Raw genomic sequence first — 22,396 nt, 5'->3', positions numbered from 1 at the left:
TGACAAACAAGTCAATGGCGTTGTAAAATCGTGTTTTTATCATCTTCGTCTTTTAGCAAAGGTAAAACCGTTTTTATCTTTTAACCTTTTTGAACAAGTCGTGCATGCTTTTATTTCAAGTCGCCTGGACTACTGCAATGCACTTTATGCTGGCATTAGCCAAAAAGCTCTCTCCCGGTTGCAGTTAGTCCAGAATGCGGCAGCACGACTTTTAACAGGGGCCAGGAGACGCCAGCATATAACCCCAATCCTTGAGAGTTTGCACTGGCTCCCTGTTCATTTTAGAATTGATTTTAAAACCTTGCTGTTTGTTTTTAAAGCTTTACATGGACTGGCACCTCAGTATATCTCGGACCTCATCCAAACTTACAATCCTGCGCGCGCGCTCTGAGGTCCGAGAGCCAGCTCCAGCTCGTGGTGTCCAAGACGAGACTTAAAACCAGGGGAGACAGGGCCTTCTCTGTGGTCGGCCCTAAGCTCTGGAACACTCTGCCCCTCCATGTTCGAACTGCTCCCACAGTGTAGTGTCTTAAGACCCACTTTTATTCTCTGGCTTTTAACACTACGTGAGTTGTGTGGTCCTCTGTTGTCCTCTGTGTTTTTAAAATTTTGCTTTTGCTTTCTATTTACTGTTTTAATTGGTTTTACCCTTTGAAATTGTTTTTAATCACATTTATTTTATATTGTTTTTAATTGTGTTTAATATTGTTGTGCAGCACTTTGGAAACATTTTGTTGTTTAAATGTGCTATATAAATAAAGTGGATTGGATTGGATTGGATAAGATTTCATGGGATTTAGCGATTAGGAGTGACAGATTGTTTGGTAAACGTATAGCATGTTCTATATGTTATAGTTATTTGAATGACTCTTACCATAATATGTTACGTTAACATACCAGTTGGTTATTTATGCCTCATATAACGTACACTTATTCAGCCTGTTGTTCACTATTCTTTATTTATTTTAAATTGCCTTTCAAATGTCTAATCTTGGTGTTGGGTTCTATCAAATAAATTTCCCCCAAAAATGCGACTTATACTCCAGTGCGACTTATATATGTTTTTTTCCCTTCTTTATTATGCATTTTTGGCCGGTGCGACTTATACTCCGAAAAATACGGTAATTGCTTGGCAGCAAAAGATGATGCATCGGGGATGTTACGTACATTTCAAAATATTGCTAGATCACAAACTCTCTAAAATAAAAACAGCTACATTCAAATAGAAAAACTAAAAAAAAATTTAATAAATTAAAATTAAATAGCCATTATTTATTGACTTTTTTTAAAAGCCAAAGGGAGCCAGGGTGGAGGTATGAAAGAGCCGCATGCGGCTCCAGAGCCTTAGGTTGCAGACCGCTGTTCTAAACATCCATCCATCTATTTTCTACCTCTTGTCCATTTCAAACAAACTCCTTAAAATGCTACGTTAGTGCAGTGGTTTTTAACCTGGGTTCGATGGAACCCTAGGGGTTCGGTGAGTCGGCCTCAGGGGTTCGGCGGAGCCTCCGCCGCGGTGGTCAAGACACACCCGACTCATCGTGTAAATAAAAACTTCTCCCTATCGACGTATTATGGATACCCTCAAACAATGTTCCCTCTAATTTTCCATATGCGTGAGCAAACGTAAAAACTCCTTGAGCATTCAGTGGAGCATTCAGTGGAGCACATGTGAGCGACGTCAGACGTGCACATGCAATGTGGTCACACCTTAAACCTGACTAAATAACAAGTTAAATGTTTTATTATTATAATCAAATGACAGCAGTCATTTCCATGAGATTATTTTCTTATATAAGTGTTTTGACCCACTTAGAATGACAATAACAAAAAATATTGTTTTTCATGAGCTGTGTACTAGTATTATATGTCTGGGTGGGGTTCTGCATTGGATTTAATTTGTACCCCTTTCAGATATCGCATTTAGTTCCCACTAAAACATTCACATGTTGCACAATGAGATGTAAACATGGGATCATGTGTACATTCCTGTAACATTCTGTTTGTAAAATATATCTTTATTAGTATTTCTTTAATATAATAACACCATTTCATGATTAATATTTATAAATTAAGATTAAATTAAGAAAAAAACATTTTATTTTTCACTAAAGAAGGGTTCGGTGAATGCGCATATGAAACTGGTGGGGTTCGGTACCTCATACTTGCCAACCTTGAGACCTCCGATTTCGGGAGGTGGGGGGTGGGGGCGTGGTCGGGGATGGGGCGGGGCGTGGTTAAGAGGGGAGGAGTATATTGACAGCTAGAATGCACCAAGTCAAGTATTTCATACATATACATATATATAGTCGAGTCATACCAAAGACTATAAAAATGGGACCCATTACCTCCCTGCTTGGCACTCAGCATCAAGGGTTGGAATTGGGGGTTAAATCACCAAAATGATTCCCAGGCGCAGCCACTGCTGCTGCCCACTGCTCCCCTCACCTCCCAGGGGGTGATCAAGGGTGATGGGTCAAATGCAGAGAATAATTTCGCCACACCTAGTGTGTGTGTGACAATCATTGGTACTTTAACTTTAACATATATATATATATATATATATATATATATATATATATATATATATATATATATATATATCTACATCCTGAAAATATGCAAACAAAACTGTTTGGATAATTGATTCTTCAAACTGGCATAAATAAATCTTAAGGAATATAACATAACTTGGCTTCTGAGAGTTTCAAAATGTAATGAATAAAATACTAAAGTTGTTGATAAACAAGCAATTATTTTAATAATTAAATATGGTCATTTTAAATGAATTATTATGATAATTTAAAATCAATTATTTCAAATATGTTTATTTTAATGTATAATTATATGGCTGGATGTAATAAAGAGTCAGGAAAAAATACAAAGAAAAATACAATTAATTTTGATGTTTTTAGCAAAATGTAGTAAAAATGTATTTATTTTTAATTAATAAATATATTTATTTTTAGGTAAGATAAACATAATAATACAATTTATCTCTAGTCTGGATGATTTAGTTCTTGTCACCTTATTGTCCACCCGTCATGAAAAAAGGCTGTCCTCACTCAGGTCCGCATGAAGCTGGAGGGGGCGTGGCTTCCAGCTCCGGCTGAAAATCGGGAGATTTTCGGGAGAATATTTGTCCCGGGAGGTTTTCGGGAGAGGCGCTGAATTTCGGGAGTCTCCCGGAAAATTCGTGAGGGTTGGCAAATATGCGGTACTTCCAACAAGGTTAAGAACCACTGCGTTTGTGTGTCTGACTTATGGCGTCCACAGTGGTGCCTCAAGTTAAGAGTGCCCCAATTTAAGAATATTTTGAGATAATAGCATATTTTAGCCTACTGTATTAGGCTAATTGAGGCTAGGCTAGGCTATGCTAAGCTAACCTAGCATAATAAACACAAAACAGTGTTCCCAATAGGGCTCCAAATTCCATTATTCCATAAATACAAGTGACTTTAAAACATATAACTTGCACTTTAGTCTAAGCATAGTTTAAGTTCACAAAAACATTGTTATGCATACGTTACATTACACGGTAAAATACGATATATGAACATGTAATCAACATTATCCGGTGCATTACCACCTAACGCCAGCAACAGGCGCTGTTTAACCACTGGCATAGTAGCTACAGTCCACTTATGTACAGCGAAAATTGTTCATTTTAACCATTAAAATGTGTTTTAATTTATCGCATTAAACATGCTCAAGAACTTAACTGAGACGCCATCATGAAAACGATTTGCAATTCGTATGTTTTGACACTCTGAGCTTGCCGTCTTCCGGTACCGGTCGGGGAGTGACAATTAAAGGCGTTAAACTAGACGCTCCATCAAGGTTGAAACATTTTTTGGAAAAAGTATGCTCTCAATGCGGACTTGCAGGCAGGTACATAACGTCTATGTCTGTAGTCCCCAACCTTGTTTGCACCACGGACCGGTTTAATGTAGGCATTATATTGAGGGACCGGCTTTCCACTTGTGCCAGATAAATACAGCAAGAATAAGTGCAGGGAAAAAAACTATAAACGCTGAATTAGTGTTTCTTTGCATTGCAATGAGATGCAGATGGAAATCAGCCTTTGGCTACAATCTTGTCACTTTTCTGTCTGATACGTTCATTAATGTGCATTGTATCATGTCACAAAGTTATAACAAATGGCTACTTCCTATAAGGAGTTTTATTGTACATCTATAAACACGCTCATTGGTGTGTCTAGTGCACAGGTGTCAAACTCCAGGCCCGCGGGCCAGATCTGGCCCTCTACGTCATTTTATATGGCCCGCAAAAGCCTGGAAATAATATGTTTCAATTTAAATACCTTATAATTTCTTTCTCTACTTTCTTATTTTCTTACTAAAAGTATTAGGGTTTTTTTCTAGTTTGACAGGGGAATAAATAGTGTCCAATATTGCAAGAAATATCATATTATCTAACTTTGTTGATCAAAATCCAAATAAATACTTAAATATCTGCTTAACTTATGATTCCGAAGCAAGTTATTAATCAAATTGTACACTTTAAAAATGACCTATAGATTTCCCAGGTAACACCTAACGTTAGCGGAACGTTACTGTATGGTTCTCGTTTGGTTTTGCAAGATGAGAACATTCTAAGAACATTCTCAGAACATATCAAAACCTATTTGTGAATATTTATAATTATTTACTTCCAGGAAGAGAACCAACAAGAAGGGGCAGGAGTACACTGACGCGCACGACCAAGACCACTGCATTCCATTTCTATTGTATTATAATAATCACTAAAAAGAATTATTGTTGAATTTTCTGTTTGAGTGTTAGTGCTGACAATATAGCACAAAAACAGACGTAAATAGCATGTTCCTAAACAGTTCCCTAAACTTCCACCATTTCCACATTTTTCAACCAATTAAAATCATTCTACCTTCAACATATTCCACTCATCCTGGAAATTCAAACTATTATTCTTCCACGTTAAAAAAAATCCAGGAATTCCCAGAATTCCCGTTTTTTTTCAAACCCTTTTTTGACCCTTTTTTTCTGGCAACTACTCCTTTCACATTTTTCAACCCACTTCAACTGTTCCACCGTCAAAAGATTCCTCTTAAATAGGACAAAAAACAAAGTTGTTTTTTGAACTGGAAAAATTCCAAGATTTCCCAGAATTCCAGGTTTTCCGGGACATTTTTTCAAACTTCCACCATTTCCACATTTTTCAACCAATTAAAACCATTCCACCTTCAACATATTCCACTCAGCCTGGAAATTCAAACTAATATTTTTACAAGTTCAAAAAAATTCCAGGAATTCCCAGAATTTTTCTGGCGACTACTCTTTCCACATTTTTCAACCCACTTCAATCGTTCTACCGTGAAAAGATTCCTCTTAATTAGGAAAAAAAACTGTTGTTTTTTGAACTGGAAAAATTCCCAGAATTTCAGGTTTTCCGGGACAATATTCCCGTTCAAAATGAATTGTCATTTTTCAAACTTCCACCATTTCCACATTTTTCAACCAATTAAAACCATTCCACCTTCAACATATTCCGCTCAATATGGACATTCAAACTAACGTTCATGGCTAACGTTCTGTTAACCAAGCAAGAACTCCACAACCTCACGTTCTTTGAACGTTACAAACTAACGTTCCCATAACAATGCCACTCATTCACATAACGTTCACTTGTTACCTGGGTTTACTGTAAAATTTAGGGAGTTTTTTTTTTACAGTATATTACTCTAAGTTGAAAAAAAAAAAAAAAAAAGTTGTTTTTTTACAGTAAAATTCTCTCCACTAAACTGTCAGTTTTTTGTTATTTTTTTACTGTAAAATCCACGGTTGATGATTTTATGGTACCACATTTTATTATGTTAAAAAACTGGCATCTGAGTTGCCAAAATAAAATTAAACAGCGGTACTGTATTTCTATTTACAGTAATATGTTGTAAAAATAATAATAATTAAAAAAAATATATATATATATATATAATATATTTTACAGTACAATATTTTACAGGCAACTAAGCTGCCAGTTTTTTTCTGTAAAAAACAGTGGTAAAATTGGCAGATTTTTTTTACTGTTTACATAAAAAAAATTAAAATATTTAAATTCATAGGCAAATTCTTTAATTATTTACTGTTACAAGCCGCCCTTTATTGGCAGCCATGACTGCGGTGTGGCCCTCAATGAAAACAAGTTTGACACCCCTGGTCTGGTGGGACAGGCCAAAGTTAAGTCAGAGAAAATGCAGTCGTTTATAAATTATTTAATGTTTTCTTGGTAGCAAATGCGTCACAGACCTGTACCGGTCCCCGGATAGGTGGTTGGGGACTACTGGTCTATGTGACTGAACTAGTGGTTCACACTGGGAAAACAAACTTACCTACTAAGTTAATCGGGAAAAAAAAATGCATATTTAAATATTTTTGCATCACACTTTTATGTTTGATGTGATTCAACTCCTCAAATATAACATGTACTAAAAAAATTTACCTAAACAGACACTTTTTGTTCAAATAATTTTTGACTTTTTGTTCCTGAAATTATCATTTTTTTGGTGTCTTGTACACTACCTCAAATTCAATTTGAACTTTAATGTATTTTCATAAAATATATGTTACAGTATATAAATTTAAAAAAAAACCTCCATAATCTAGGTCACCGCTTATTTGCCAAACCACCTGATAAAAAGGCCTAATGCAGGGGTCCCCAAACTACGGCCCGCCAGCGTCCAAAATCCGGGCCGCGGGAAGTCCCAAGTTAAAAAAAACTAAAAATAAAAAATATGTTTTTGAAATTATTATTATTTTTAAATCTGTCCTTTCTAATCCATTTCTACCGCTTGTCTAAAAATAAATGTTCCCATTGATAACATGACATTGTGTACGGTATATTATATATATATATATATATATATATATATATATATATATATATATATATATATATAAATAAATAAATAAAAAATAATATATATACACACAATATATATATACACAATATATATATATATATATATATATATATATATATATATATACACACAATATATATATATATACACACAATATATATATATATATATATATATATATATATATATTTATATATATATATATATATATATATGTATGTGTGGGGAAAAAATCACAAGACTATTTCATCTCTACAGGCCTGTTTCATGAGGGGGGGTACCCTCAATCATCAGGAGATTTTAATGGGAGCATTCGCATACCATGGTTTATATAGGGCACAGAGTGGGTGGGTACAGGCTGGCCTAGGGGCGTGGTGATTGGCTCATGTGTTACCTAGGAGGTGTTTCCGTCTATGGCGGCATGCTGTTACAATTTCGCTGCGCTTGTTGAGGGATGACAGGTCTGGACGGTAAATAATAAACAGTTTCTCTTTCAAGCATAGGTTGCATCTTTTATTACCACTATTGTAAGGTGTGCTGGATGCAAGAATTTGCCATGTTATTGAATATTCAACATTATTGTCTTTGAGGTCCCAAATGTGTTTGCTGAGTTCTGTGGTATTTCGCAGGTTTTTGTTCCTGAAAGAAGCCTTGTGATTGTTCCATCTGGTTTTGAATTCTCCCTCGGTTAATCCTACATATGTGTCGGATGTGTTAATGTCCTTGCGTATTATATATATATATACATATATATATATATACATATATATATACATATATACACACAATATATATATATATATATATATATATATATATATATATATATATATATAATAGCCCAGCCCCCGGCCAAATTTGTTTAACCCAATGCGGCCCCCGAGTCAAAAAGTTTGGGGACCCCTGCCCTAAGGTATAAAAGTAATCAAGGAATACAATTTACAATTCGAAAGTTTTGTTTACTAAAAGTTAACTTCAAAGAAAAGTCTCAGTATTCAGTCCACCACTGATACTATGTTTCACTGCATAATGCATGTTTTGATGACAAGCACAGTAACAAAATACACTTTGACACCCTTGCCCAAAAACTGTACCGTCGCACCCCTATTGTGAACCCACTGAGACTTAAAAAAAAAAGGTATAACGTGATCTTTACTGCATGAATGCGAGTAGTGGTGCATACCTGATGCCATTGGACGTTGAAGACGTTGAAGACGTGTCTACTTTGTTGAAAACACCCCTAAATAAACGAGATGAGTGTTATTTCCTAAACAAACAAGTGAAGTGAAGTGAATTATATTTATATAGCGCTTTTCTCTAGTGACTCGAAGCGCTTTACATTGTGAAACCCAATATCTAAGTTACATTTTCAAACCAGTGTGGGCGGCACTGGGAGCAGGTGGGTAAAGTGTCTTGCCCAAGGACAACGGGAGCGAAGCGGGGATCGAACCTGGAACCCTCAAGTTACTGGCACGGCCACTCTACCAACCGAGCTATACCGCCCCGTTAGAAACCTGAACTGTTTTTGAGTCTGTTCCTCTGTGTTTGCACCTGTGTTGCTCTTACCTAATCTTAAATCCTGAAGTGGGTAGTCTAGGTTCAAAACAGACACTTGTTATCAGTGCAGTTTTCAAAGTGAGGATTAAGTGAGTGTGACTTTGTCAAACCGTATTTACTTATCACTGTCAGGCTTGGGGAGCGGAGAAGAAGTGGGCGAAGACACCGGACTTGATTCTCCATTTTCACGTCTGGCCCTTATTTCTGCCAACCTAGACAAAGATGCACTTTGTCTTCATAAAGTCTTAAAGATAGTGGGGAAGGTTCCTCACCATGGCTTCTCTTCAGTTGTCTCTTCCGTGTCGCTGTTGCGGTTCAACCAGCTGCCATCGCCCTTCAGCTTGGTCCGGACTTTGGTGGTACGCAACACAGATGCTTTGTCGGCCACTTGGACACAAAAACACAACATTAGGTGATATTGTCGCCTATATGAGATTGAGATCCAACAGAAACCAAACCTATATCAATAACAAAGCCAAACTGATGGGTGGGGGTGTAGATGGAGCCAACGAGCTGAATTTGTTCATAACTTTTATGGACAGAATTTCGAGGCGCAGTCAAGGCGTTGAGGGGATCCGGTTTGGTGGCTGCAGGATTAGGTCTCTGCTTTTGGCAGATGATGTGGTCCTGATGGCTTCATCTGGCCAGGATCGGTTCGCAGCGGAGTGTGAAGCAACTGGGATGAGAATCATCACCTCCAAGTCCGAGTCCATGGTTCTCGCCCGGAAAAGGTTGGAGTACCATCTCTGGGTTGGGGAGGAGACCCTGCCCCAAGTGGAGGAGTTCAAGTACCTCGGAGTCTTGTTCACGAGTGAAGGAAGAGTGGATCGTGAGATCGACAGGCGGATTGGTGCGGCGTCTTCAGTAATGCGGACGCTGTATCGATCCGTTGTGGTGAAGAAGGAGCTGAGCCGAAAGGCAAAGCTCTCAATTTACCGGTCGATCTACGTTCGCATCCTCACCTATGATCAGGAGCTTTGGGTTATGACCGCTAGGACAAGATCACGGGTACAAGCGGCCAAAATGAGTTTCTTTTGCCGGGTGGCGGGGCTCTCCCTTAGAGATAGGGTGAGAAGCTCTGCCATCCGGGAGGAGCTCAAAGTAAAGCCGCTGCTCCTCCACATCGAGAGGAGCCAGATGAGGTGGTTCGGGCATCTGGTCAGGATGCCACCTGAACGCCTCCATAGGGAGGTGTTTAGGGCACGGCCGACCGGTAGGAGGCCACGGGGAAGACCCAGGACACGTTGGGAAGACTATGTCTCCCGGCTGGCCTGGGAACGCCTCGGTACCCCCCGGGAAGAACTGGACGAAGTGACTGGGGGAGTGCTGCCCCCGTGACCCGACCTCGGATAAGCGGAAGAAGATGGATGAATGGATGGATAGATTTAGCAATGCACCCCTTACTGGCCCTCCTCCCCACTACTCCTGTAATCCGAGTGTGAAGCGACTGGGATGAGAATCAACATCTCCAAGTCCGAGTCCATGGTTCTCGCCCGGAAAAGGGTGGAGTGCCATCTCCGGGTTGGGGAAGAGACCCTGCCCCAAGTGGAGGAGTTCAAGTACCTCGGAGTCTTGTTCACGAGTGAGGGAAGAGTGGATCGTGAGATCGACAGGCGGATCGGTGCGGCGTCTTCAGTAATGCGGACGCTGTATCGATCCGTTGTGGTGAAGAAGGAGCTGAGCAGGAAGGCAAAGCTCTCAATTTACCGGTCGATCTACGTTCCCATCTTCACCTATGGTCATGATCTTTGGGTTATGACCGAAAGGACAAGATCACGGGTACAAGCGGCCGAAATGAGTTTCCTCCGCCGGGTGGCGGGGCTCTCCCTTAGAGATAGGGTGAGAAGCTCTGTCATCCGGGAGGAGCTCAAAGTAAAGCCGCTGCTCCTCCACATGGAGAGGAGCCAGATGAGGTGGTTCGGGCATCTGGTCAGGATGCCACCTGAACGCTTCCCTAGGGAGGTGTTTAGGGCACGTCCGACCGGTAGGAGGCCGCAGGGAAGACCCAGGACACGTTGGGAAGACTATGTCTCCCGGCTGGCCTGGGAACGCCTCGGGGTCCCACAGGAAGAGCTGGACGAAGTGGCTGGGGAGAGGGAAGTCTGGGCTTCCCTTCTTAGGCTGCTGCCCCCGCGACCCGACCTCGGATAAGCGGAAGAAGATGGATGGATGGATGTTAAAACAAGTTTCTGCTTGACTCATGATTTTAAAGCAAATTATCCATGAAATTGTTCACTGTAAAAAAAAAATTTTTTCAGTAAAAACTCGCTAAAATTTTACCGTAAAAAAAGCTTTATTACCGTTTTCCATTTCCATGTATGTGCTATAATAATAATAATGTATTTTTTTAACAGTTCATGTAGAAATTATACATATTCGATAAATAATTGTATATTTATATATTATTTACTTTTAAAAACGGCCATTAGTTATTATTTTTGCTAAAAAAATATATACCTATTTTTATATTGCTCTTTTTTATCTTTGGTATGAACATTATTATGTAAACTCCAAGTTATCTTTTTTTTTTTTTTTTTTTTGCTATTTTTGTATTACAAAATAACATTATTGATCATGTTGTACAGCATTGTAATCTTTTGTTTTGTGATTGTGTGATGTTTTTTTGCCTGGATCCCAGGAAGAATAGTCTCTACTGCGGTGTAGACTAATGGGGATTGTTGCGTCAGACCGGTCGGTCTTCCTCTCAGGGAATAAAAGTCACCGGTCAATCCCAAATTCTTTCAGATGACATATATGTTGAGTAAGAAGGACCATCAAGACAGAATAGGAATATTATCTAATTTTACTAAAGCTTTAGGAGACCAGTCTTACTGTGCGTTAATTGCAGCATCTACAAACCCCGTTTCCATATGAGTTGGGAAATTGTGTTAGATGTAAATATAAACGGAATACAATGATTTGCAAATCATTTTCAACCCATATTCAGTTGAATATGCTACAAAGACAACATATTTGATGTTCAAACTGATAAACATTTTTTTTTTTTGCAAATAATCATTAACTTTAGAATTTGATGCCAGCAACACGTGACAAAGAAGTTGGGAAAGGTGGCAATAAATACTGATAAAGTTGAGGAATGCTCATCAAACACTGATTTGGAACAGGTGAACAGGCAAATTGGGAACAGGTGGGTGCCATGATTGGGTATAAAAACAACTTCCCAAAAAATGCTCAGTCTTTCACAAGAAAGGATGGGGCGAGGTACACAACTGCGTGAGCAAATAGTCAAACAGTTTAAGAACAACGTTTCTCAAAGTGCAATTGCAAGAAATTTAGGGATTTCAACATCTACGGTCCAGAATATCATCAAAAGGTTCAGAGAATCTGGAGAAATCACTCCACGTAAGCGGCATGGCCGGAAACCAACATTGAATGACCGTGACCTTCGATCCCTCAGACGGCACTGAATCAAAAACCGACATCAATCTCTAAAGGATATCACCACATGGGCTCAGGAACACTTCAGAAAACCACTGTCACTAAATACAGTTTGTCGCTACATCTGTAAGTGCAAGTTAAAGCTCTACTATGCAAAGCGAAAGCCATTTATCAACAACATCCAGAAACGCCGCCGGCTTCTCTGGGCCCGAGATCATCTAAGATGGACTCATGCAAAGTGGAAAAGTGTTCTGTGGTCTGACGAGTCCACATTTCAAATTGTTTTTGGAAATATTCAACATCGTGTCATCCGGACCAAAGCGGAAGCGAACCATCCAGACTGTTATCGACGCAAAGTTCAAAAGCCAGCATCTGTGATGGTATGGGGGTGCATTAGAGCCCAAGGCATGAGTAACTTACACATCTGTGAAGGCACCATTAATGCTGAAAGGTACATACAGGTTTTGGAACAACATATGCTGCCATCTAAGCGCCGTCTTTTTCAAGGACGCCCCTGCTTATTTCAGCAAGACAATGCCAAGCCACATTCAACACGTGTTACAACAGCGTGGCTTCGTAAAAAAAAAGAGTGCGGGTACTTTCCTGGCCCGCCTGCAGTCCAGACCTTTCTCCCATCGAAAATGCGTGGCGCATTATGAAGCGTAAAATACGACAGCTGAGAACGACTGAAGCTCTACATAAAACAAGAATGGGAAAGAATTCCACTTTCAAAGCTTCAACAATTAGTTTCCTCAGTTCCCAATCGTTTATTGAGTGTTGTTAAAAGAAAAGGTGATGAAACACAGTGGTGAACATGCCCTTTCCCAACTACTTTGGCACGTGTTGCAGCCATGAAATTCTAAGTTAATTATTATTTGCAAAAAAAAAAAAAAAGTTTATGAGTTTGAATATCAAATATCTTGTCTTTGTAGTGCATTCAATTGAATATGGGTTGAAAAGGATTTGCAAATCATTGTATTCCGTTTATATTTACATCTAACACAATTTCCCAACTCATATGGAAACGGGGTTTGTAGAAGCGGTCTAAAAATCAAACGGGAAGAGACAGCTTATTGACTATGAAAACAGCCTTCACCCTGCCCAGAAAGGAATACATCCTCACTGTTCTAGTACAGATAAGGTAAAAAGGGAGTACATCATACTCCCAATAGACATTCCAATGCCTTCAAGGTAAGGCACAGAGTTTTGTGATTGATTGATGTTTTTTGCCTGGACCCCAGGAAGAATAGTCTCCACTGCGGTGCACACTAATGTGGATCCTTAATAAATAATAATACCCATAGATGTTTCATACATAGCAGGCCTGAATAGTAATAATAGGGCAGTGTTAATTAGAACTGATTAGAAATAAAGAATTATTAATACAGCTCTTTTATTGGATTATGATGGTGGTTTTACGGCACTGCTCAGTATATGAAAAGCAGCTAAATAACATTCCCAGATATCAGACAGAGTGAAGGACACACCCTGTGATGAGCCATCATTGGGAGAGACTCTTCATGTCTCCTACTCACCGTTCGCCATGTTTCTTGCCGAGTTTCTCCGCCGCCTGCTTCTTTTTCACTGCTTATCGCGCCGCCTGAAAAGTCAGATAGGGGAGAAATGTTACAGATTAAGCAGAAAAATGACTGCTTTGATAGGAATCAGCCTTTCCACGCTTGCGTCCACCCCCCCCCAAAAAACAAACAAACAGAACATGCGCTGTGAAGAATTCCTGTTTCTCATCCTTAAGACATGTAGAGGAGCCTGTCTTTCCACTTCCTAAAGTGAAGCTATTGCCAAAATAGCATTATGAAACCAGGTAAGCACAAACTTCCTTTTAAATCCTTTTTATTTTGACGAGCCTACTATAAAAACAAGGCTGGGAATTCCTTAAGGTTATCTTGAGACAGGGGTGTCAAAGGTACGGCCCGAGGGCCGGATCAGGCCCACCAACAGGTCTTATCCGGCCCCGCGGGATGAGTTTGCCAAGAATAAAAATTAACCTGAACTTTTGGAATGAAAGAAACAGCTGTTCTAAATGTGTCCACTGGATGTCGCAATAGCAATTCTTTGTATCTTTGAAGATGATGCTACATACAGGTAAAAGCCAGTAAATTAGAATATTTTGAAAAACTTGATTTATTTCAGTAATTGCATTCAAAAGGTGTAACTTGTACATTATATTTATTCATTGCACACAGACTGATGCATTCAAATGTTTATTTCATTTAATTTTGATGATTTGAAGTGGCAACAAATGAAAATCCAAAATTCCGTGTGTCACAAAATTAGAATATTACTTAAGGCTAATACAAAAAAGGGATTTTTAGAAATGTTGGCCAACTGAAAAGTATGAAAATGAAAATTATGAGCATGTACAATACTCAATACTTGGTTGGAGCTCCTTTTGCCTCAATTACTGCGTTAATGCGGCGTGGCATGGAGTCGATGAGTTTCTGGCACTGCTCAGGTGTTATGAGAGCCCAGGTTGCTCTGATAGTGGCCTTCAACTCTTCTGCGTTTTTGGGTCTGGCATTCTGCATCTTCCTTTTCACAATACCCCACAGATTTTCTACGGGGCTAAGGTCAGGGGAGTTGGCGGGCCAATTTAGAACAGAAATACCATGGTCCGTAAACCAGGCACGGGTAGATTTTGCGCTGTGTGCAGGCGCCAAGTCCTGTTGGAACTTGAAATCTCCATCTCCATAGAGCAGGTCAGCAGCAGGAAGCATGAAGTGCTCTAAAACTTGCTGGTAGACGGCTGCGTTGACCCTGGATCTCAGGAAACAGAGTGGACCGACACCAGCAGATGACATGGCACCCCAAACCATCACTGATGGTGGAAACTTTACACTAGACTTCAGGCAACGTGGATCCTGTGCCTCTCCTGTCTTCCTCCAGACTCTGGGACCTCGATTTCCAAAGGAAATGCAAAATTTGCATGGTTGGGTGATGGTTTGGGGTGCCATGTCATCTGCTGGTGTCGGTCCACTCTGTTTCCTGAGATCCAGGGTCAATGCAGCCGTCTACCAGCAAGTTTTAGAGCACTTCATGCTTCCTGCTGCTGACCTGCTCTATGGAGATGGAGATTTCAAGTTCCAACAGGACTTGGCGCCTGCACACAGCGCAAAATCTACCCGTGCCTGGTTTACAGACAATGGTATTTCTGTTCTAAATTGGCCCGCCAACTCCCCTCACCTTAGCCCCATAGAAAATCTGTGGGGTATTGTGAAAAGGAAGATGCAGAATGCCAGACCCAAAAAGGCAGAAGAGTTGAAGGCCACTATCAGAGCAACCTGGGCTCTCATAACACCTGAGCAGTGCCAGAAACTCATCGACTCCATGCCACGCCGCATTAACGCAGTAATTGAGGCAAAAGGAGCTCCAACCAAGTATTGAGTATTGTACATGCTCATATTTTTCATTTTCATACTTTTCAGTTGGCCAACATTTCTAAAAATCCCTTTTTTGTATTAGCCTTAAGTAATATTCTAATTTTGTGACACACAGAATTTTGGATTTTCATTTGTTGCCACTTCAAATCATCAAAATTAAATGAAATAAACATTTGAATGCATCAGTCTGTGTGCAATGAATAAATATAATGTACAAGTTACACCTTTTGAATGCAATTACTGAAATAAATCAAGTTTTTCAAAATATTCTAATTTACTGGCTTTTACCTGTATGTACAAAATAAACCACATGATGTTAGTGCACAAGTCGGGGAAAATGATCAATCTACACAAATAACACTGTAATTTGATTTTGGTGTAATTTTTTGGTAACACTTTAGTATGAGGAACATATTCTAAGTAACAAAGACTTAATTTAGAGTTATTTGGACACTAGGGGAATATATAAGGGTTAGGGTTACTAATAAGCAATAATTCTGAGGTTATTGAGGGAGGACTCTTAGTTAATGCCTTACAGGTTGTGTAAAAAGGCCATGCAGAATAAGGCATTAATAAGTACTTAATAATGACTAATTAATAGAGATGTCCGATTATATTATCGGACGATAAATGCTTTAAAATGTAATATCGGAAATTATCGGTATGGTTTTTTTTTTTTTATCGGTATGATTTTTATTTATTTATTTATTTTTATTTATTATTAAATCAACATAAAAAACACAATATACACTTACAATTAGTGCACCAACCCAAAAACCCTCCCTCCCCCATTTATACTCATTCACACAAAAGGGTTTTTTCTTACTGTTATTAATATTCTGGTACCTACATTATATATCAATATATATCAATACAGTCTGCAAGGGATACAGTCCGTAAGCACGCATGATTGTGCGTGCTGCTGGTCCACTAATAGTACTAACCTTTAACAGTTCATTTTACTCATTTTCATTAATTACTAGTTTCTATGTAACTGTTTTTTATATTGTTTTTCTTTCTTTTTTATTCAAGAAAATGTTTTTAATTTATTTATTTTTATTTAAAAGGACTTATCGTGCCGTGATTTTAGCAGTCCGGCCCACTTGGGAGCAGATTTTTCTCCATGTGGCCCCTCGATGTAAAATGAGTTTTGACACCCCTGTCTTAAGAGGTTGTTATTCCCCCAATAACTATTAAAAGCAAGCACACCGAGGCCTCAAAATACATATTTATCCAAGGTTTACGACACCTGTCCACCTGAAATCGATGATTTATGATTTTCATTAATTACTAGTTTCTATGTAACTGTTTTTATATTGTTTTACTTTCTTTTTTATTCAAGAAAATGTTTTTAATTTATTTATTTTTATTTAAAAAGGACTTATCTTCACCATACCTGGTTGTCCAAATTAGGCATAATAATGTGTTAATTCCACGACTGTATGTATCGGTAATTAAGAGTTGGACAATATCGGAATATCGGATATCGGCAAAAAAGCCATTATTGGACATCCCTATTAATAAGTACTTAATAATGACTAATTAAGAGCCAATATGTTACTAATGTGCATGTTAATAAGCAACTACCGTATTTTTCGGACTATAAGTCGCAGTTTTTTTCATAGTTTGGACGGGCTCCAGTGCGACTTATATATGTTTTTTTTTCCTTTTTAATTATGCATTTTCGGCAGGTGCGACTTATACTCCGGTGCGACTTATACTCCGAAAAATACGGTAATTAATGGTGAATATGTTCCCCATACTAAAGTGTTACCAACTTTTTTATCTTGATTGAAAATTAATACCAATGTGTTGACTGATAAACATCACATAATTTATTCAGGAAATATAAATAACGACAAATCAATTATTAAAAAAAACAAAAAAACAACAACATTATGATTCGTACATTTTCAGAATGTCTTTTTACTATTTTTAAACAATCTGACGTTGTCTTTGTTTTTAAGTTATCGTGCCGTGATTTTAGCAGTCCGGCCCACTTGGGAGTGATTAATTAATCCCTATTAATAAGTACTTAATAATGACTAACTAAGAGCCAATATGTTACTAATGTGCATGTTAATAAGCAACTACCGTATTTTTCGGACTATAAGTCGCAGTTTATTTCATAGTTTGGCCGGGCTCCAGTGCGACTTATATATGTTTTTTTTTCCTTTTTAATTATGCATTTTCGGCAGGTGCGACTTATACTCCGGTGCGTCTTATACTCCGAAAAATACGGTAATTAATGGTGAATATGTTCCCCATACTAAAGTGCTACCAATTTTTTTTTTTATCTTGATTGAAAATTAATACCAATGAGTTGACTGATAAACATCACATAATTTATTCAGGAAAATAAATAACAACAAATCAATTATTTAAAAAACAAACAACCCCAACAACATTATGATTCGTACATTTTCAGAATATCTTTTTACTATTTTTAAACAATCTGAAGTTGTCTTTGTTTTTAAGTTATCGTGCCGTGATTTTAGCAGTCCGGCCCACTTGGGAGTAGATTAATTAATCCCTATTAATAAGTACTTAATAATGACTAAGAGCCAAAATGTTACTAATGTGCATGTTAATAAGCAACTACCGTATTTTTCGGACTATAAGTCGCAGTTTATTTCATAGTTTGGCCGGGCTCCAGTGCGACTTATATATGGTTTTTTTCCTTTTTTATTATGCATTTTCGGCAGGTGCGACTTATACTCCGGTGCGACTTATACTCCGAAAAATACGGTAATTAATGGTGAATATGTTCCCCATACTAAAGTGCTACCAATTTTTTTTTTTTCTTGATTGAAAATTAATACCAATGTGTTGACTGATAAACATCACATAATTTATTCAGGAAATATAAATAACGACAAATCAATTATTTAAAAAAAAAAAAACCCCAACAACATTATGATTCGTACATTTTCAGAATGTCTTTTTACTATTTTTAAACAATCTGAAGTTGTCTTTGTTTTTAAGTTATCGTGCCGTGATTTTAGCAGTCCGGCCCACTTGGGAGTAGATTAATTAATCCCTATTAATAAGTACTTAATAATGACTAACAAAGAGCCAATATGTTACTAATGTGCATGTTAATAAGCAACTACCGTATTTTTCGGACTATAAGTCGCAGTTTTTTTCATAGTTTGGCCGGGCTCCAGTGCGACTTATATGTTTTTTTTCCTTTTTTATTATGCATTTTCGGCAGGTGCGACTTATACTCCGGTGCGTCTTATACTCCGAAAAATACGGTAATAATGGTGAATATGTTCCCCATACTAAAATGTTACCAATTTTTTTTATCTTGATTGAAAATTAATACCAATGAGTTGACTGATAAACATCACATAATTTATTCAGGAAAATAAATAACGACAAATCAATTATTTATAAAAAACAAACCCCAACAACATTATGATTCGTACATTTTCAGAATGTCTTTTTACTATTTTTAAACAATCTGAAGTTGTCTTTGTTTTTAAGTTATCGTGCCGTGATTTTAGCAGTCCGGCCCACTTGGGAGTAGATTAATTAATCCCTATTAATAAAAAGTACTTAATAATGACTAACTAAGAGCCAATATGTTACTAATGTGCATATTAATAAGCAACTACCGTATTTTTCGGACTATAAGTCGCAGTTTTTTTTCATAGTTTGGCCGGGCTCCAGTGCGACTTATATATGGTTTTTTTCCTTTTTTATTATGCATTTTCGGCAGGTGCAACTTATACTCCGGTGCGACTTATACTTCGAAAAATACGGTAATTAATGGTGAATATGTTCCCCATACTAAAGTGTTACCAATTTTTTTTATCTTGATTGAAAATTAATACCAATGAGTTGACTAATAAACATCACATAATTTATTCAGGAAATATAAATAACGACAAATCAATTATTTAAAAAAAACAAAAAAACCCAACAACATTATGATTCGTACATTTTCAGAATGTCGTTTTACTATTTTTAAATAATCTGAAGTTGTCTTTGTTTTTAAGTTATCGTGCCGCGATTTTAGCCGTCCGGCCCACTTGGGAGTAGATTAATTAATCCCTATTAATAAAAAGTACTTAATAATGACTAACTAAGAGCCAATATGTTACTAATGTGCATGTTAATAAGCAACTACCGTATTTTTCGGACTATAAGTCGCAGTTTTTTTCATAGTTTGGCCGGGCTCCAGTGCGACTTATATATGGTTTTTTTCCTTTTTTATTATGCATTTTCGGCAGGTGCGGCTTATACTCCGGTGCGTCTTATACTCCGAAAAATACGGTAATAATGGTGAATATGTTCCCCATACTAAAATGTTACCAACTTTTTTTATCTTGATTGAAAATTAATACCAATGAGTTGACTGATAAACATCACATAATTTATTCAGGAAAATAAATAACAACAAATCAATTATTTAAAAAACAAACAAACCCAACAACATTATGATTCGTACATTTTCAGAATGTCTTTTTACTATTTTTAAACAATCTGAAGTTGTCTTTGTTTTTAAGTTATCGTGCCGTGATTTTAGCAGTCCGGCCCACTTGGGAGTAGATTAATTAATCCCTATTAATAAGTACTTAATAATGACTAACTAAGAGCCAATATGTTATTAATGTGCATGTTAATAAGCAACTACCGTATTTTTCGGACTATAAGTCGCAGTTTTTTTTCATAGTTTGGCCGGGCTCCAGTGCGACTTATATATGTTTTTTTTCCTTTTTTATTATGCATTTTCGGCAGGTGCGACTTATACTCCGGTGCGTCTTATACTCCGAAAAATACGGTAATTAATGGTGAATATGTTCCCCATACTAAAGTGCTACCAATTTTTTTTTTTTCTTGATTGAAAATTAATACCAATGTGTTGACTGATAAACATCACATAATTTATTCAGGAAATATAAATAACGACAAATCAATTATTTAAAAAAAAAAAAAAAAACAACAACATTATGATTCATACATTTTCAGAATGTCTTTTTACTATTTTTAAACAATCTGAAGTTGTCTTTGTTTTTAAGTTATCGTGCCGTGATTTTAGCAGTCCGGCCCACTTGGGAGTAGATTAATTAATCCCTATTAATAAAAAGTACTTAATAATGACAAACTAAGAGCCAATATGTTACTAATGTGCATGTTAATAAGCAACTACCGCATTTTTCGGACTATAAGTCGCAGTTTTTTCAAAGTTTGGCCGGGCTCCAGTGCGACTTATATGTTTTTTTCCTTTTTAATTATGCATTTTCGGCAGGTGCGACTTATACTCCGGTGCGTCTTATACTCCGAAAAATACGGTAGTAATGGTGAATATGTTCTCCATACTAAAGTGTTACCAATTTTTTTATCCTGATTGAAAATTAATACCAATGAGTTGACTAATAAACATCACATAATTTATTCAGGAAAATAAATAACAACAAATCAATTATTTAAGAAAAAAAAAAAACCCAACAACATTATGATTTGTACATTTTCAGAATGTCTTTTTACTATTTTTAAACAATCTGAAGTTGTCTTTGTTTTTAAGTTATCGTGCCGTGATTTTAGCAGTCCGGCCCACTTGGGAGTAGATTTTTCTCCATGTGGCCCCTCGATCTAAAATGAGTTTTGACACCCTTGCCTTAAGAGGTTGTTATTCCCCCAATAACTATTAAAAGCAAGCACACCGAGGCCTCAAAATACATATTTATCCAAGGTTTACGACACCTGTCCACCTGAAATCGATGATTTATGAGAAGAATGTAAGAGGAGCAAAAAAAACAGGACGGACGACTCATGAAACACACCTAGAAAAAAATGACAGGGCAAACATAGAAAACCATTTGCTCGCCATGATGTTGTTACAAGTCCTGAAACGGGACAAATGAGAGCACCCACCTGGTGTTGCTTTACTATCCTGACGGGCTCCAAGTGGGGTGGTGGTAGTGTCCTACGCTGTGCACCTGCTGACAAATGTGTGTGACAGGTGTTACAGGTACAGGTACGGGCGTGAGCACTAACAAGCTCAGCCAGTCAAGGAGGGGGCGGCGAGTGGTGTGGGGTGGAGCGTCGTGTTTGTACAACTGTGACTAATAAAGGTGGCTTGGTATTCTTTGTTGTTTTTTCTTCTCTCTCTCTCTCTCTCTCTCACACACAGATGTGAGCAAGAAAATATACTATATTACCAAAAGTATTTGGCCTACCTGCCTTGACTCACATATAAACTTGGAGTGCCATCCCATTCCTAACCCATAGGGTTCAATATGACGTCGGTCCACCTTTTGCAGATATTACAGCTCTTCTGGGAAGGCTGTCCACAAGGTTGCGGAGTGTGTTTATAGGAATTTCCCACCATTCTTCCAAAAGCGCATTGGTGAGGTCACACACTGATGTTGGTCGAGAAGGCCTGGCTCTCAGTCTCCGTTCTACAAACCCCGTTTCCATACGAGTTGGGAAATTGTGTTAGATGTAAATATAAACGGAATACAATGATTTGCAAAAACCCATATTCAGTTGAATATGCTACAAAGACAACATATTTAATGTTCAAACTGATAAACTTTTTTTTTTTTTTTTTTGCAAATAATCATTAACTTTAGAATTTGATGCCAGCAACACGTGACAAAGAAGTTGGGAAAGGTGGCAATAAATACTGATCAAGTTGAGGAATGCTCATCAAACACTTATTTGGAACATCCCACAGGTGAACAGGCAAATTGGGAACAGGTGGGTGCCATGATTGGGTATAAAAGTAGATTCAATGAAATGCTCAGTCGTTCACAAACAAGGATGGGGCGAGGGTCACCACTTTGTCAACAAATGCAAGAGCAAATTGTTGAACAGTTTAAGAAAAACCTATTATTGCAAAGAATTTAGGGATTTCACCATCTACGGTCCGTAATATCATCAAAGGGTTCAAGAGAATCTGGAGAAATCACTCCACGTAAGCAGCTAAGCCCGTGACCTTCGATCCCTCAGGCTGTACTGCATCAACAAGCGACATCGGTGTGTAAAGGATATCACCACATGGGCTCAGGAACACTTCAGAAACCCACTGTCAGTAACTACAGTTGGTCGCTACATCTGTAAGTGCAAGTTAAAACTCTCCTATGCAAGGCGAAAACCGTTTATCAACAACACCCAGAAACGCCGTCGGCTT

The 22,396-nt window shown here is 37.8% G+C and overlaps 1 protein-coding gene across 45 annotated transcripts in view; it reads right to left on the bottom strand.

The window, feature by feature from the left end:
* znf185 (zinc finger protein 185 with LIM domain) overlaps window positions 1–21,278 on the bottom strand; it is a 155,263-nt gene extending 133,985 nt beyond the window's left edge. For 44 of the 45 annotated variants that reach the window (XM_072912274.1, XM_072912273.1, XM_072912275.1 and 41 more), the window contains exons 1-6: window positions 21,136–21,278; window positions 13,390–13,454; window positions 8,728–8,842; window positions 8,575–8,667; window positions 8,465–8,491; window positions 8,082–8,138 (exon numbers count right to left, since the gene is read on the bottom strand). In XM_072912274.1, coding sequence (XP_072768375.1) covers window positions 8,082–8,138; window positions 8,465–8,491; window positions 8,575–8,667; window positions 8,728–8,842; window positions 13,390–13,399 — 302 coding nt within the window. In that variant the 5' untranslated portion in view covers window positions 13,400–13,454; window positions 21,136–21,278. The remainder of the gene's footprint in view (window positions 1–8,081; window positions 8,139–8,464; window positions 8,492–8,574; window positions 8,668–8,727; window positions 8,843–13,389; window positions 13,455–21,135) is intronic. The other variant, XM_072912276.1, reaches the window with a different exon arrangement.
* Between the last annotated feature and the right edge of the window lie 1,118 nt (window positions 21,279–22,396).

This window comes from Nerophis lumbriciformis, linkage group LG35 (assembly GCF_033978685.3).
Source record: "Nerophis lumbriciformis linkage group LG35, RoL_Nlum_v2.1, whole genome shotgun sequence".
NCBI lineage: Eukaryota > Metazoa > Chordata > Actinopteri > Syngnathiformes > Syngnathidae > Nerophis > Nerophis lumbriciformis.
The sequence above is the reverse complement of the archived record's forward strand: the minus strand, read 5'-3'. Positions and strand labels throughout refer to the sequence as shown.